Raw genomic sequence first — 15,572 nt, forward strand, 5'->3', positions numbered from 1 at the left:
CCCAAAGCGCTTTACACCACATTCAGTCATTCACCCATTCACACACTGGTGATTATAAATAAATATGAAGAATATTGGCAGCAATGTTACTGAGCAGAAAAGAGTGTGTGCAAAAAGGGTGTAACTATTGCAGTGTTTACAGTGTGTTAGATGGAGGAGTTGTACAGGGAGACGGCCACAGGCAGGAATGATTTCCTGTGTTGGCCAGTGGTGCTTTTTGGTCATCTCGGTCTCCCACTGAACGTGCTCCTGTGGCTACCCAGTACGTCATGGAGTGGGTGGGAGGTATTGCCCAGTATTGTCTTAATCTTGGACAACATCCACCTCTCAGACACCACCCTAACGGAGTCCAGCTCCATCGCCACAACATTACTGTCCTTGTGGATCAGTTTATTTAGTCTGTTGGCATCTGCGACCCTCAACCTGCTGCCCCAGCATGCAACAGCGTCGTGGATTTCACTGGCCACAACTGACTCCCGATTGATTGATTGATATGAGCCAGCAGCCTTTGAACAGCTGCGGTTAGGAGGATGTTTTCTTGCAGAGTTTTCTTCTAGGATGTGGAAAAAGCCTGATGGTACAACAACAGAAGTCTGACTTCTTTGATACTGAGGAAAGAATTTCATTGTCCTCCAAATTTATCTTCTGAACATCTTCAAACTCTGTTTCGATGTGTCCAGCTGAAGAATAATGGTTGAACAAAACAAGCCTTTAACCAGTGTTTATGTGTGCATCGGCTCATCAGTTCTGCTGCATGTCTGACACTTGTAAGACAGACAAACATTTATCCTCATGGATGTCTCAGAACTGTGAGGAAGCCCGGGTTCCTGTAGAGAAGCCACATAGGGACACGGATGGACTTAAACTCTCCCTGGTGTGACCACTGCACCACTTATTTATTTCTTTTTTCCCCACTGCAGGACAGAAATCATTCATTCTTGGGGAGCATGGCCAGACTTTAGGGTGGAATTGATGCACTGTAGAGCTGCACCTGTTTCTGATAGGCAGAACTATTAGTGTACTATTAAAAGTTAATTAAAGGTTCTCTTTACTCAGCTGCAGCGATAGGGCTCAGTGTTCCTCTGTGTTTGTCTCCATCTAGTGGACAATCACATTCACTACATGCCAGCTTGCTCCCCCACCTTCAATAAAACAATTGTTGTATTATTAACTGGGTCTGTTTATATTTTGCAATAAGAGGTGAACTAAGAGTTTCCGGTGACTGACTGTGAGAAGTTTTAGCATCACAAATAGGAGAAACGTTATTGTGCCATCTCAGCAGAGGTTTCTGGGAGTTTTGTGGAGATTTCTGGTGCATTTGTTTTTTAATTTCTGCTCCCTCAGCGTAGTTTGTCTGCACCACTTGTTTCATTTATAACCCTAAATCAATAATAGACCATTACTTCAGCTCTGAGTGGGCTATTTATATAGACCATAAAATAATTAATCAAACATCAAGAAATACAGTTTCCTAAATGTTAATGAAAATATTTTATTTACTTCATCGCGTTTTGGTTCATATGATCTAATTTAAAACCTGCTTTATTCAATGTTAACTTTAAACCGTATCAACGCTATCAATAAAGGTTATTAAAACCCCCATTAGCCGTGTCCCTCCGCCCCCGATGTTTAAAACTCCTCTCCCTCTTCTGCCACGTTTTTGCTCCTCTCCAGAGGGAGGAACGACACTGGGAAGCAGTGCAGGAATCTGATTGGTGAAAAAACACAAGAAACCCCCTGTTGCCCCACCCACACACTCATTAGGCAGCTCTGATTTGTGAACTACTAAGCCAATCACGGTTACCATGGACTTTGGCTTTGCTGGTATCCAAGTGAGGACGTGATTTTTGGTGAACGCGTCGCTCCATCGCACAGAGCGGAGAGCAGAAAGCGAACAGGAGCTTTCACCGCGACAACCACGGCCAGGTTAGAGAGTCACCTCATCGCTGCTTGACTGAAACAAACATCGGATACTTTACGAAGCAATGGCGCAGAGAAAGAATCCCAGAAACCACTCAAAAAAAGGTACGTACCCTTTATCTGACTGGGTTCTCCCGCCTGAGTGTCTCTAATTCAGACTTCCGTTTAACATTCTGCAGTTTATAGCTATTTTCAGTCTTTGGAAAGGATCGCGTGTAGTACATCAAAAGCGAGAATATATTTGTAATCCATAAGATTAGTTCTTCGATTCGGCTAATACACTGATACAAAATATAACGTAGACTCCTACTTTCGGAGGTAGATCTCCCGTGGTTCCAACAGCGCAAAGTGCGCACTGCCTGGTGTCCTGAAGCGTCATTAACATGCTGTTAAGTATCTAATTATAATAAACGCATCACAATTACTGTATTTTACTGAAGCCGAGTGGAGAAGTGGTTTTTAAATATTCCCGCAGATGTCGTATTTTATGTTTATAACTTGTAGCGCCGTCTGTAAACAAATGCATATTCGACTGGAAGAATTTTCAATGGAGTCTGGTTGGATGTTCTCGCGATACAAGAGAGCGGGACTGGTTTCGCCCCTTTCTCTGCTAGCTCTGCTAAATGAACACAATAAAGCAGACTCCCGGTTTAACCTCCCTGATAAATCCCGGCATGCTCTGTGTGATTATAGCTTCATTGCCCATCGGTAACATGAAAGTGGCCGTGGAAACGACGCTAAGCTAACCTAGCCCCCATCAATAACAGCCTGCTAACGGCAGCTAACTTTCTCCCAGGCAGCAGCGAGGGGTTCATGTTATCTCTGTTATCTGTGCGGGAGTTTACTGGCCCCGCTCATTATTTACACATTTATAAGCCCGATATAAACCCGGTTATTCCTCACTGCAATCTGTAATTAATTTAAAGGGCAAAAACACATGAATCATTTTTTCACTGACATTCCTGAGACAGTCTGAGGTCTTTACACAGGGTCCCCAAAAACCTGAAATACAAACACATATAATTTCACATCAAAGATAAATGTTGATGTTTCTGTCATTGTTGGGTGTTACAAAGTGCTCACTGCTGCTGCTGTAAAATTTTAGCTTTTAAACATTTAACAGTGTTACCTCCACGTTTCTCTCAGACATGCTTTCCATTTGTAACAACACATGCAAACATCTGTTAGATCAGGTGAGAGCAAGAATAACACCCGTTTGACATCCGTGACTGTGTGCACACACAACTCTGACACGCACAAACACACACACACATATATATATTTTTTTCTTCTAGCAGAGAAGAGGGACGGGGATAAAGGGTAAAAAACAAAAACCAACAGAATAAGCAGACAAAAAAATCCATATATCGATCACCTGGATCACCTGTTGAGAAAGAAAAAAGAAAACAAGCAGAAGAAGAAGAGAGCAATAGAAGAAACAACATCACGATGATCTATGGGAATATAACAGTAAATACTAAATGTTAAACACTGTGCAGCACGTAAGATCGACAGCGCACAGTGTGCTTTGAGGTAGGAGCCAAAAAGGGTGTAGTTTGTGTGTGTGAGCACCTGTGAGCATGAGCGCGCTTGTTTTTAAAAGGTTCCTTCATGTAATGATCTGCTAGAGGGTGTGGGGGGGCCACAGCCCCGTCCTCCAGGGCATGAAGCAGGTATGGAGGAGATCAAGACTCCAGACATCCAGAGGCCCTCAGAACACAAGAGACCAAGGAAGACCAACAGAGGGGCAGCCGCACCACTGTCCCAGAAAGAGCTGAGGAGAGCCCCAGATGAGGGGTCACTCAGCAGCCGCGGAGCAGAAGCCAGGGGGGGTTGCAGTGACGCGCCCGGGAGCTCCGCCGGCAGCGGACCGAGCGCCAGTGACCGAGCCCCAGGCCGAGAGGTCGAGGGCACCCCACCCCCGAAGTGGCCTGAGCGAGCCCCAGGCTCCAGGCCCTGATAAGCAGCCACCAAGGAGTGAGCCGGTGTGTACCTGGGCGCCCTCCCCGGACACAAAGAACCACCAACGCACCGATGTCTGAGGGCGTCTGCCACTGGCAGGGGAAGTGGTGGGGGGAGATAGGCCTCCATACCTTAGAGCAGCGCTCCCCAACCCCCGGGCCTCGGACCGGTACCGGTCCGTGATAGGGCTGGGCCATATTATACCGTTTACGGTAATACCGGTATAATGTTAGGCAACGATAGGAAAATGAAATATCGCGATAGAATATGAGTAAAACGCGCATGCGCAGTGCCTTTGTTTTCATACGCACATGGCCGATTGTTGAGTGAAACAGATGAACCAGAATTGGTTTGTAAAAATGGTGCCACTTCAGTGATGTGGAACTGGTTTGGTGTTTGTCCGTCAGATACACAACAAAGCACATTTTTTTGCAGAACATGCAAGCAGCAGTCGTTATTGTCGTATTTGTCGGACTAAGATGCTCTTAAATCTGGGAGTAATCTGGGTCCTAAACTCTGTATGCTTCAGGTCAAACGAACACTGCAGCATCACTGAGAGTTTAAAACTGTCTAAATTCTTTCATCTTTAATAAAACGATCAGCATTGCTGCTTTACCAGGTGTAACTATGAAGTTTAACTTCCAGGCATCCATGAAAACAAAATGTATTACATTTAACGGAGTTAGAAGTTAGCAGGAAGCTAGCGGAAGTTAGCTTGCTAGTTTCGCTAGTTACCTAAGCATGATATAGCATGTTCTGACTGAGAGATTTCTGAAAAAATTCAAACGTACAGCTCTGCTATCACTTCCAACATAAATGAAGACAGGAAACTAAACAGCAGTGACGTTTGTAGGGTTACTGAAGTTGGGCTAGCTGGTATATAATGATGTGCTACGTGATTGCTAGCGACACAGCTATGTTAGCATAACATAAACAGTGAAGCTGCAGGATGAACGCTAACACTTTTCCACTTATAAAAGTTAACGTTAAGGTTCCTGATGGTTAGAGACAAATGCAATCGCATGGCAGGATGCTGTAAACGGACCAAACTTCAGTCAGGAGAACAACTGAGATAATCCATCCACAATACAAGGTTAGTCATTAATATACTGCAACAACATGGGAATAGAGCAGCTGCCAGAGAATTCAACATTAATGAATCAATGGTACAGAAGTGGAGGAAGCAAGAAGAATGAGTTTAATAAAGTTTGATTTATCTGACTGCTTTGTTTCGCTTAATGTGCCTTATAATCCCGTGCACCTTATGGTCCGAAAAATACGTACTGCACACTGCAGTTTAATGTTGCAAAGCGCCTCTTTTTAACTTCAGTGGATATTATACATGGTTATGCTCAAGATATGTCAGCACATTTCTACTGGAAATGCCCTTTGGTTAAACTTTCAGCAAGGAATTTGCATTTGCACTGTTACATTTTTATAAAGCTTTAATGTACATAAAAACCAGCTTCTTGTTTAAGTGAAAATAAATGGAAGGTTGTCTTTTTGCGCTAGTAATGTTGTGGAGTTGTATTTTGTCTCGCATCAATTATATCGTCAGTTATATCGTTATCGCAAATTTTCAAATATATATCGTGATAAATATTTTTGGCCATATCGCCCTGCTCTAGTCCGTGAGTCGTTTGGTACCGGGCCGCGAGAGTTGAGGCTCAGGTGTGAAATGTATGGTTTTCAGGGTTTTTATCGGTTTTCAGCGTTATTTTGTTATCGTTTTTATCGTTAACTCGGTTTTCCTGGGTCTTTTCACGTGTGTTATGAATAAATCTTCTTTTTTTCGGTACCGGTACTAGTTTTATTTTGTTGTATTTATCCGCGACACCTTAAAGGCCGGTCCGTGAAAATATTGTCGGGCATAAACCGGTCCGTGGCGCAAAAAAGGTTGGAGACCGCTGCCTTAGAGGACCTGAGATGTCCCCAGAGAGGTGGCGTCTGATACCCGACCTGACATATGGACACAGACATACAGGCACACACTGATACAAACATCCATTCCCACCCTCATGCTCTCATATGCACTTACTCAGCACTCACCCAACGTGGAGACAGACATAGAGAGACACTGTACACACAATCACACTCCCCAAGCGTACTCTAAGCCCCGGGTCTAGGTACCTTTGCCCCTGGAGGGGGAAACTGCACCCAGACCCAGGTGGTGTTACCCTTTTCCCTGCGGTGGGGAGATGCACACACACACACACACACACACACACATATAAACGCACACACACAGTGACGAGTGATGGATCGTAAGGTTCTTATCACATAAAAGCAGAACTGGCTGTAATGAGGTACTCTAAGACCAGAGCAGCCTTTTCATGGTTGTTAATACAAACAGGAAGTTTGCTTTTTTTCACAAACCATGAAGAGTGCCCCCATCCCCCATCCCCCACCCCACACACACACACACACACACACACACACACACACACACACACGTGTTACTAGAGCCTCTTTATTTTTCACGTGTCCAAATTCCCAAACATCATGTGTAACCCTCCATGCTGGTGCGAGCTTGTAAACCTGTGATATGAGCACTGGGAATAATTTTCCGACCACTATGAGGAAATCTTGGCTGAATATAAAACCACCCGGAACAGCTGGCTTTTGATGTACTTGTTCAGCTGCTGTTCAAAAAGTGGTTGGAGACCACAAACAAAATCGTTGTGATTTCCAATCAGCTTCCAGTGTTGTTGTTAAGGAGACGGACCACTCACAGTCAGCTGCTGTCTTCAGAGCGACTTTGGTGGGTCGAGGTAGAGATAAAAGGGTAATACAGCTGAGTCGCTCTGCTATCAGTTCATTAGAATCAAGTTGGCAATTCCAGAAGTTGCTTCACAAATAGTGATATAGTTGCTGAAGGGCAGCAATTTTACTGTAAAATGACACAGGTTGGTTTTTATACAGGCAGCCGAGTCAGCGTCCACTATTGGAAAGATAAGCTGTGCTCATCAGTGCACCACTATCACACTTGTTCTCTCTCTTAGTCTGCAAGATTACACTATTGTGCTGTTTCCATTTCGTTGTATATTCAGTACCAGTAGGCGCTTCGAGTCACGAGCGCCAAACGCAGTGATCTGATTGGTCAGATCTGTTTATTAAATATGAAAAATCGAGCACGATCCAAAAAAATTAAGTGCCTCAAATTCGTCCTATTAAATTACGCTGTTGGTGATGCGTTAAGAGCAGGAAAATATCTTTAACACATGAAATTATTTGACCCATTTTATGCGTTTGGTGCATAAAGACCTCGAGAGTAAACGTTGTCAGTCTGAGTCGGACCGTACATTGACCTCTGACCTCGTCCGGAGCCTGAACCCGTGGGTCATACCTGCTGATACCGTCGTTACTCTTGTGTTTGAACCATCGCGAGCGCTTGAACCGCCGTTTGTATTCTCGGATCTCGTGTTTAAAACAGATCATCCAAAAATATTTGTATTCAGGGGAAAAACGTGCTCTGCTTGCAAAACTGCCACACTTATGGGGGTGTTATCCACCATTAACACCCACTTCACTCAGAGCCCCAACAGCTGTGTGAAGCGCTCTCTCAGGGATGTTTTCATTGGTTCCCTGCTGTGGTTCAGGACCAGTACAGCACCTTGGTTTTTCTGGCGTGGCCGTACTACCTGCTGATTATTTCTGAAACGCCGCTTTATTTCAGGTGACACGGCCAACAGCTGAGAGAGTCCAGAAATGCCAGTGTCAAGGTTATGCGGGGGCTATTCTGTCCTCTCTGGCATCTCTCCGCCAGCGTCGCAGGGTTTGTCAGCTCTAATAATAGTGTGGATCAGGTTCAGCAGCCCGTCACAATCCCTGTGCTGCTGGGAGGAAGAGGAGGAGGAGCTCCTTCACTCTTTGTCTTTGCTCGGAGACGCTGAGAGTCGCCGAAGCTTTTTGATGATCGTTCGTTTAGAGTCGTTGTTCTTTCGGATTGTTTTTATCTCCTTCTGTCACTTCGTTGAGTTCCTCCTTGAACTTTTAAAGCTGCTTTTTTGCCTTGTTTTCTTCGAGCACGCCGTCACCTTTTTGAGAAGACTCCGATAGTTTTGGTGCGTTAATCTTCGGTCTGTGACATCTTCAGGTTCTGTCCTGCAGGTCAGTTTCATCTTGTGCGTGAAGGAGCTTCACTTTCTGTTTTTAATGTTTTTGATGCTGGTTTAGTGTGGTGCTTCCACCCATGGAGCGATACCGCCACTACGGCACCTCCTACACCTCCTCTCCTGGTGCAGCTCATGTAGAGGAGATCCACGCCGAGGAGGAGGAGGAGGTGGAGGAGGTGGAGGAGGTGATGTACACTGAAGAGGAGGTGGAGCCGCTGTTAGAAGATGAAACGCAGCCTCCGCTGCAGGAGACAGGTAGGACTGAGGCATGCATGAGGTTTGGTTCAGTTTAGGTTTGGCTCTCACCCGGTCGGGTTTGGCTCGTTTAGGAGGCGTGAAGGGGGAGGAGGAAGTGACACGTGCACAGAAGGAAGTGCAGCCTGTTGTCCAGGAGACAGGTAGGACAGGCATGGACTGGCCCGGTTTGGAACACTTCTTAGAAGGTCAGAGTTTCGTGTGGTTTCACCTTGTATGGTGTGCAGCATGCTTTTAACACAAACTCGGCTACATCCTGTGGCAGCTTTTCACAATAAAAGCTGCCAAGATGAAACCTGGTGATGCTGTGAAGGCTTGTGGTGATTTTGGTGTGAAGCGAATGTGTCTCAGCATCAGTGTTGGGGTCGGTATTCAGATTACACGTCATTGTCGTGTCTAATCCAAAATCTTTTTAACACCAGGTTTAAGTTTAAGCAGACTTTTCACAGGAGCAAAGCTGTTTCTCTGTAGGCTTCCAGCAGGTACAGTGATAATGTTTTTATAGGAATCGTACAATCGCAGTTGTTGCATCGCCCTGATTTTCAGTTACACTTTGATGAAGGTTACGGTGCAGGGTTGGAGGTCGCTGCGTAGCTGTGGATTGAATTTCCATCCAAAGTGTAAATTCCCAGTAACTCAGACAAAGTACTTGAAACCCAAAGTGACCTAAGTTTGCTTGAGTTTCTCGGGTTTGTGGGACGTCAGGTCAGCAGTGATGAGGACGATTTACTGGGCTGTAAAGTCCACGTTCCCACCCTGAGAGAGGTGTGTGAGGGTCATGAGTAAATGTCCATCCCTTACTTGGATACAGGAAGCTGCTATTTGCTGTGCTGTAGCAGTGCTTGGTTACACAAAGGGGATTTGTGTCTCCGGCTGGAATTGAACCAGCAATCATTTACTTAAACCCGCAGCAGGGTGTCCCACTGGGGGCGCCGTGGCTGCTTTGATGACTTCCACATTCGCCCGGATAAGTTTGAAAACGGCGTTTTCGTCTGAAAACGCTCCGCGTCCACACTGGCGCTTTCAGTCGTTTTCACAGAGTTGTGCGTCCACATTGAAACAACTGAAGCGCTCACGGTCCAGTCCTGCACATGCGTGAAACACAAGAAGATTCGACCTGCTTCATTTCTGTCTGCCGTTTATTAGTTTCCGGCTCTTTGTAACGTCGCGGCAGAATGTTGAGGAAAAGCACCGAGTTTTTTAAACGGACTAACAATGAGGTGGAGTTGTTGCTGCGAGTAACACAAAAGTACAAAGTTGCAAAAGCGAGTGAGAATTAAAGAATTTGAAGAAAAGCTGTCTGGAGCATCTACAGACTGATATTAATCTTTAATAGGGCTGTCAAACAACTGCTGTATAACGCCCTCCGCTATCTTAGTTTCATTGGTCACATGACTGCATCACATGACTAAAATGTGTCATTGTTTTTGAAAAGGCTCTGGGTTCGCTGTCCACACCGCAATGCAAAAACGGCGTTTTCAAATGTATCCGCTTTGGAGAACGTTTTCAGAAGGTTTCTGCAAACGGCGTCTCAGTGTGGACGGGAGGCCAAAAAGATGCGTTTTCAAACCAAAGCGTATTAGTGTGGACGTGGCCTTAGTGTGGACGTGGCCTTAGTGTGGACGTGGCCTTAGTGTGGACGTGGCCTTAGTGTGGACGTAGCCTTAGTGTGGACGTAGCCTTAGATAACCTTAACCTTTGCTCTTTAAACTCTAACCTGAACCAGGTGATGTTGAAACTCACAGCACCTTAGCTGTGACCCACAAACACTGACGGGTGTTAAAAAGCCATATCAGGACCGAGGTGATGCTTTTTCCATCACTGCTGTCATTAAGTGCTGCTTTCTATAGTCTTTAGTGCTTTTAGAGACACTTGAGGTGTTTTAACCGCGCACGTGTTTAACACAGCCTCAGGCTATTTCAGGAGTGCTCTTAGTGACATTTTCACGCAGTACAAAAGCAGACAGCTGTTCTTTATCTGCAGCCTGTTCAGTCCTGAAACAGCTGTTGTCATCTCTCTCTCTCTCTGTTGGGGTCATATTGACTCGGTGTCTCTCGCTCTATTCCTGGGTCGGGTTGTCCTTTGTGGAGCCATGTTGCCCCTCTCTCTGTTCCCTCTTTATTTTTCCTGGACGTTCAGACTTTCACCAGAAGTTTTCCTTCAGCCGACACTCCGACCTACAGTTTAATCACGTCATAGCGCTCTCTGCCTGTACTTCCTGTCTCGCTCTCCCACTCGGTCTCCTCGTTTTTCCCAAAGCACTTAAAATAGTACGACAATGTGCCAAATCTGTCCTGAGGAAAACCAGCTGGAAACATGACGCCTCAGTCCACTGAGTCTGAACCTAGTCACTAAAAAGGGCTTAAATCTGATCGCCCGGCTTCAGCCTGCTGCTGTTTGCTGATTTTATAACACATTAATACGCTTGATTACCTGTGCAGGTGAGCAAGACTGGTGCACAGATACTGGTGCACATGTGTGTGCATGTTCCTTATTTTCTGGTCATTTTGTAAATAAAAAAGTATTTTTCTCTGTTTGCTGTTTAAGTTTCATGTTTTGTTTTGCTTTTTTGTTAATTTCATAAATAAATGTTTTCAGTGTTTTTGAGCCTCGTAACTTCAGGAGTACAGGACACGTCCACACGACATTTTAAATTCTGATAAAGCTGCCGTCTGGTTTTACGCCTGCTCCAGTCATTGGATTTTGTTTGGCGATCAATCAGCTCCAGCATTGTTCTTCAGCTCGTGCTGTGACGATAAAAGTTTGCATACAGTTTGTCAAATACACAAAACTTATTGCACGAGAACATTTTTATTTTCAGTGGTGCAGATTTGAACCTGCGTGCTGTCGTCCTCTCTGCGACGGTTTGAAATGAAGACGTGACCCCGGTGCCTCAGATTTCACTTTATTCTTCAACAACAAAGCTCTGTGCTGTGTGATCTTGTCTGTCTGTGGGTGACACCGAGTGCAACGCGATACACCGAGTATGTTGCTATCAGCACGTTAACTACTGATCTAAATCTGGCAGCAGGCGCGATCGTGCCTCAGTTAACACGTTCAAAGAAGAAATAAATGTTTCTCAAACTGGTTTTGGTATTAACATCAGCTTTTCACACCTGCAGAGGGGAAGACGGTGCCGGCGGAGAGCAAAAATGGAAAGAGGGCAGAGGGAGGAGGCGGAGGAGATGCAGGTGGAGGCCCAAAGTACTCCGTGTTCACCTGGTTTGTGGTCCTGGGTCTGCTGGGAGTCTGGAGCTCTGTGGCCGTGGTCTACTTCGACATCGTGGACTACGACACCGTGATCGGTGAGTTGGAGGGCGGGCATGATAACATGGTGTAATTTAATGGAAGCAGACGCATGATTGACTCAGTGCCCAATTTCCTGAAGCTTTTATTTTGAAGGGGTGCAGACGTTGAACAGCTAAAACCAGTGTGGGATTGTTTTCTAGCAGAAGAGAGAAGTGGTCAACATGCATCACTTGTGGTTGTTTTGCAGAAGTAAAGCAGACATTCAGCATTTCATAAACCTCATCTTAATCTTCCTCCTGAATGAAGATGACATGCAGATTATCCTGTGATTATAAAAGCTCGGGTGAATTGCTCAACGTGTGGGGGCCCCACACATTACTTCAGTCAGCAAACAAATAAAACATCTCACCAAGCAGCAGGCCGTGTTTAGTAACAGCACTCCACGCTGGTCTTTCTTTACGGTCACATGCAGTGAAAGTGGGATTGTGTGATAATCTGTTCAAACATCGAACTGAGGCAGCGCCTGGAGATTCAAACGGTCCAACTAAAGTGTGGCCGTTCTCCCGGCTGTTACAGTTTAATATCCACAAAGAAGAGGAAGAAGAAGTTCACATGAAATGAGATCGTCTGTGTTTACGCACCGAGTGGGTTTCTGATAAAACGACACAAAATTCCAAAACGTTTTGTCGAGTCGACACGATGATGTCGTGATGTTTCCAAAGATGAAAATGAGGAAACAGATTCTGTGCTCATGAGAAAGCTGGATTTTCAGTTTGTGGGCAGAGACCCAGGGCGGATTCAAACCCAGGCCACCGTAGATGGGTCACCGGATCACTCCAGAGCGCTAAAGCAGCTCTCAGATCAGTTTTCCTGTGCGTGAAAGACGGCCTCCTGCCATATCTTCAGGCTCTGCGTTTCAGACCACTCCTGTTTATCTCGATCAGATGCTTTGATAACAGACTTACTGAAAGTTTTGATGTCAGATTGATAAACACCTTATCTTTTATCTTATCTTTCACTTTCCCGCCTCGTTGCGGTGAGCTGCAGCACCACCACCTCGTCACTGTTGCTTCATAAGTTTTCACAAATTTGCTCCCAAACTATAAAAAATGATTTATGAGTTAAATAATTTAACTGTGGTCGGTACAGACGGCCCAACATGTCTTTACTGACCCTGGATCCTCATTTATCCTGACGCAGAGTTACCTGACCAATCACAGTGCTGTCCACTGATCGGGTTTATTCTCAGCTGTGGGCTCACCACAGTGGATCATGTCACGGTTACATCTAAATGTTACAAGATGACGATCCTTAGCAGTCTTTCTCTTCCTTCGGGTTCGTCTCCAACGTGAGAGCAGCGTGAGAACGTTTGTGGAGTCCCGCCGTGTGCAGAGAAGAAGACGTGCATCTGTTGGCCTATTTGGTTTGGTTCTCAGCAGCATTTCTGTCTGGATCTCCAGCGTTCACACACACTGAAACACCATGTCAAAGTAGTGGTTTTTGTACAGGAACCCGGTGACTTCTTCATGTGGTTTGATGCCGAGTTTTCACAGCGCCTTCCTCTCAGTCAGACGTGAACAAACACAGCGTTTCAAAAGTACAGTAACGTTTTGGTCTGTGTGCACAAATGTATTCCACACATGCGTGCTGTGATCGAATGATTTAAATGTGCCGTTAGCCGATTGTGGGGAGCTCTGAATGTCTGCAGCTTAAAGCAGTGATGCTTTTTGGTGTGCGTACCAAAAGGAGCGAGACAAGCGGGAGGAAGTGATCTTGTGGCCTGGAAATACACATATATGTTTGCTGTGGTCTGTGGTTGGTTGGGTTATTAACAGCTTTCATCCTGGCATACTATGTTACTGTCAGAAACCTATTAAGGTACAAAAAGCTTAAATGCCATCCGAGGCCAGGTTGGAGCTTTGGACGACCTCCGGAGAAAACGGACCCAAGAGAAACCGTCAAAGAGCCAGAGGGAAGTTTGCTGAAATGTGTGCTCGCTAGACTTTTGGTCACGTTTCAAAATGACTGAATGTGAAATACAGCCGACAGAATAACTCCAGCTTTGTGTCTTTTCCATTGTAGCTGAAGTCCGGGACAAACTGTTCCTTTTCACCTCAACACGAAACGCGTAATATTAACTCTGAATACCAGACGATTCCGTTTTTTACGGGATGGTTGGAAACTCTACTAACTAACCTTATGAACAAAATAAAGTTCACTATCAGTAACATAGCACCACCCAGCTGTATAGAAACTCCGTCATGCTAGCTAGCACGCAGTACGAAAAAGTCAGCACAACGAAAATAAACTCCACCTAAACCTGGTTCATATCTGACCCAGATGGACTGCAGGTCATAACTTCTTACCTGAAGTTCAGTTCACCTGACACTCTCGGACCGGCGGCCGCTTCGGGTCTCTCCTCCTGCCTCCCTTTTCCTTCATCCACCTGCTGCTTCCACCACTTGCTAATGTTATTGAATCTGTGGAAGCTCCGCGATGCCACCACACGAAGTAACGAATAACGAGCCTATCTAAATCCCAGTAACGAGTAACGCGTTCCTGGTTTTGGCATAATAACTAGTTACCGTGCTCGTTACCACAATAATAACGTAGTTACTGTAACGCGTTACTTAATAACGCGTTAGTCCCAACACTGCTTATGAGGGTGCATTAAATACATTAGAGGGTTAACTAGGCAACTGAGTTTGGGATTTTATGCTAGTGACCGACAGCCAGCTACAAAAAAATGTAAAATATTAGTTTGTTTATATGTTTGTAAATGAACTGGCCACGCTAGCACTTTGCTCGCCACCTCACCTCTCTGCCACATTTTCCTTTGTCCACAAATTGGATTCAGGTTGATGGGTCAACAATTTTGACAGTTTAAATAGAAGCACAGAGCAAAGACTCACTAAATCAGTCAGGTGTGCTGGAAGTGGTGGGAAAGTGCACAAACGACTTTATTGGGGACAGCTGCTGTTTTTTGCTTTTTGTGGGCAGAGTCACAGAATTTGTGGTTGTACTTGTTTTTGCAGCTAGCACGCAACGTGTGTGCGTGTGTGCGTGTGTGTGCGTGTGTGTGTGCGTGTGTGTCCTGGAAGGTTTGTTTTTTCTAATGCTGATAACCATCGTTCAATAACGTGACTCACTGGGCAAACCGGTTTAAAACATGGTCGGGGACAAAAACAAGTCTGCTGCTGTCTAAATGAACCAAACTGCATTTTGTAAATAAGAGAAGGATGTAGCAGAAAAGGTTGTTTAATGTCTGTAAGGCAAAGTGTCTCTGACTTCACAATCTGCTCGGACAAGAAGGAAACTGAAAGCAAAGTGCATGGTGAAGCATTACAGGCTGATATCTCCTCTGTGCAGCGGGATCTGTTCAATAAAAGTCTTTATTTGCTGTGTAAACGGTGCATATGTGATATGTTTACATCCCGGCCCTTCACAATAAAAGCCTCTCACTTTGCTGGAGGTGTTTCACTGTAAAGCAGAGCCATAAACTCTTTGTAATGACTGTGCTGATCTAAACAGTGACTCTGCAATGCTTTAACCTCCTGTGGCCTCTCTGTCTTCCTCCCTCCTCTTCTTCCTCTTCTCTCTGTGTTATCTCTGCACGCAGCCAGAGCTAAGGAGTTTGGTATGAACTTTTCTGAAGTTTTACAAGGTACAGTCTCAAAATTTAACCCGCCATAACTACACATCTCCATCCATCGTATTACACCCTGATTTCATCAGAGCCCACTGTGACTGCAAGCTGCAGGTGGAAGAATCACATTTCTGTTTTTAAAATAGTTTAAAATGAACTTTCGACAGAATGTGAACAAACAGCAGCTGTGAAGTTGTGTCCAAGATGATGAAGAGAGTTTGATTAGAGGCAGAGCTCTGCCAGATTGTACAGAGAGTTAATGTAAGGGAAGTTGCATTGGTAACTACGGTTCTGTGAAAGCCTGGGTGACTTTCAGTGGTGGTAAACGAGGTGGTTACCTTGTGTCTCCCTGTGCTTGTAAACACAGCCGCATGTCTGAGTGTAGGCCGCCTGCGCGCAGGGCTCGCAAAATTTCAAAATCCCTG

The 15,572-nt window shown here is 45.2% G+C and overlaps 1 protein-coding gene across 5 annotated transcripts in view; it reads left to right on the forward strand.

Annotated features, from left to right (window-relative positions):
* Positions 1 to 1,814: 1,814 nt before the first annotated feature.
* unm_hu7910 (un-named hu7910) overlaps positions 1,815 to 15,572 on the forward strand; it is a 47,187-nt gene continuing 33,429 nt past the window's right edge. For 3 of the 5 annotated variants that reach the window (XM_084939886.1, XM_084939889.1, XM_084939887.1), the window contains exons 1-3: positions 1,815 to 2,025; positions 11,375 to 11,557; positions 15,121 to 15,165. In XM_084939886.1, coding sequence (XP_084796012.1) covers positions 1,986 to 2,025; positions 11,375 to 11,557; positions 15,121 to 15,165 — 268 coding nt within the window. In that variant the 5' untranslated portion in view covers positions 1,815 to 1,985. Of the gene's footprint in view, positions 2,026 to 6,403; positions 8,253 to 8,326; positions 8,396 to 11,374; positions 11,558 to 15,120; positions 15,166 to 15,572 lie in introns of those variants that run through there. The other 2 variants (XM_084939891.1, XM_084939890.1) reach the window with 2 other exon arrangements.

This window comes from Perissodus microlepis, chromosome 9, assembly GCF_051167445.1.
Source record: "Perissodus microlepis isolate ML-2025 ecotype Zambia chromosome 9, ASM5116744v1, whole genome shotgun sequence".
Lineage (NCBI taxonomy): Eukaryota > Metazoa > Chordata > Actinopteri > Cichliformes > Cichlidae > Perissodus > Perissodus microlepis.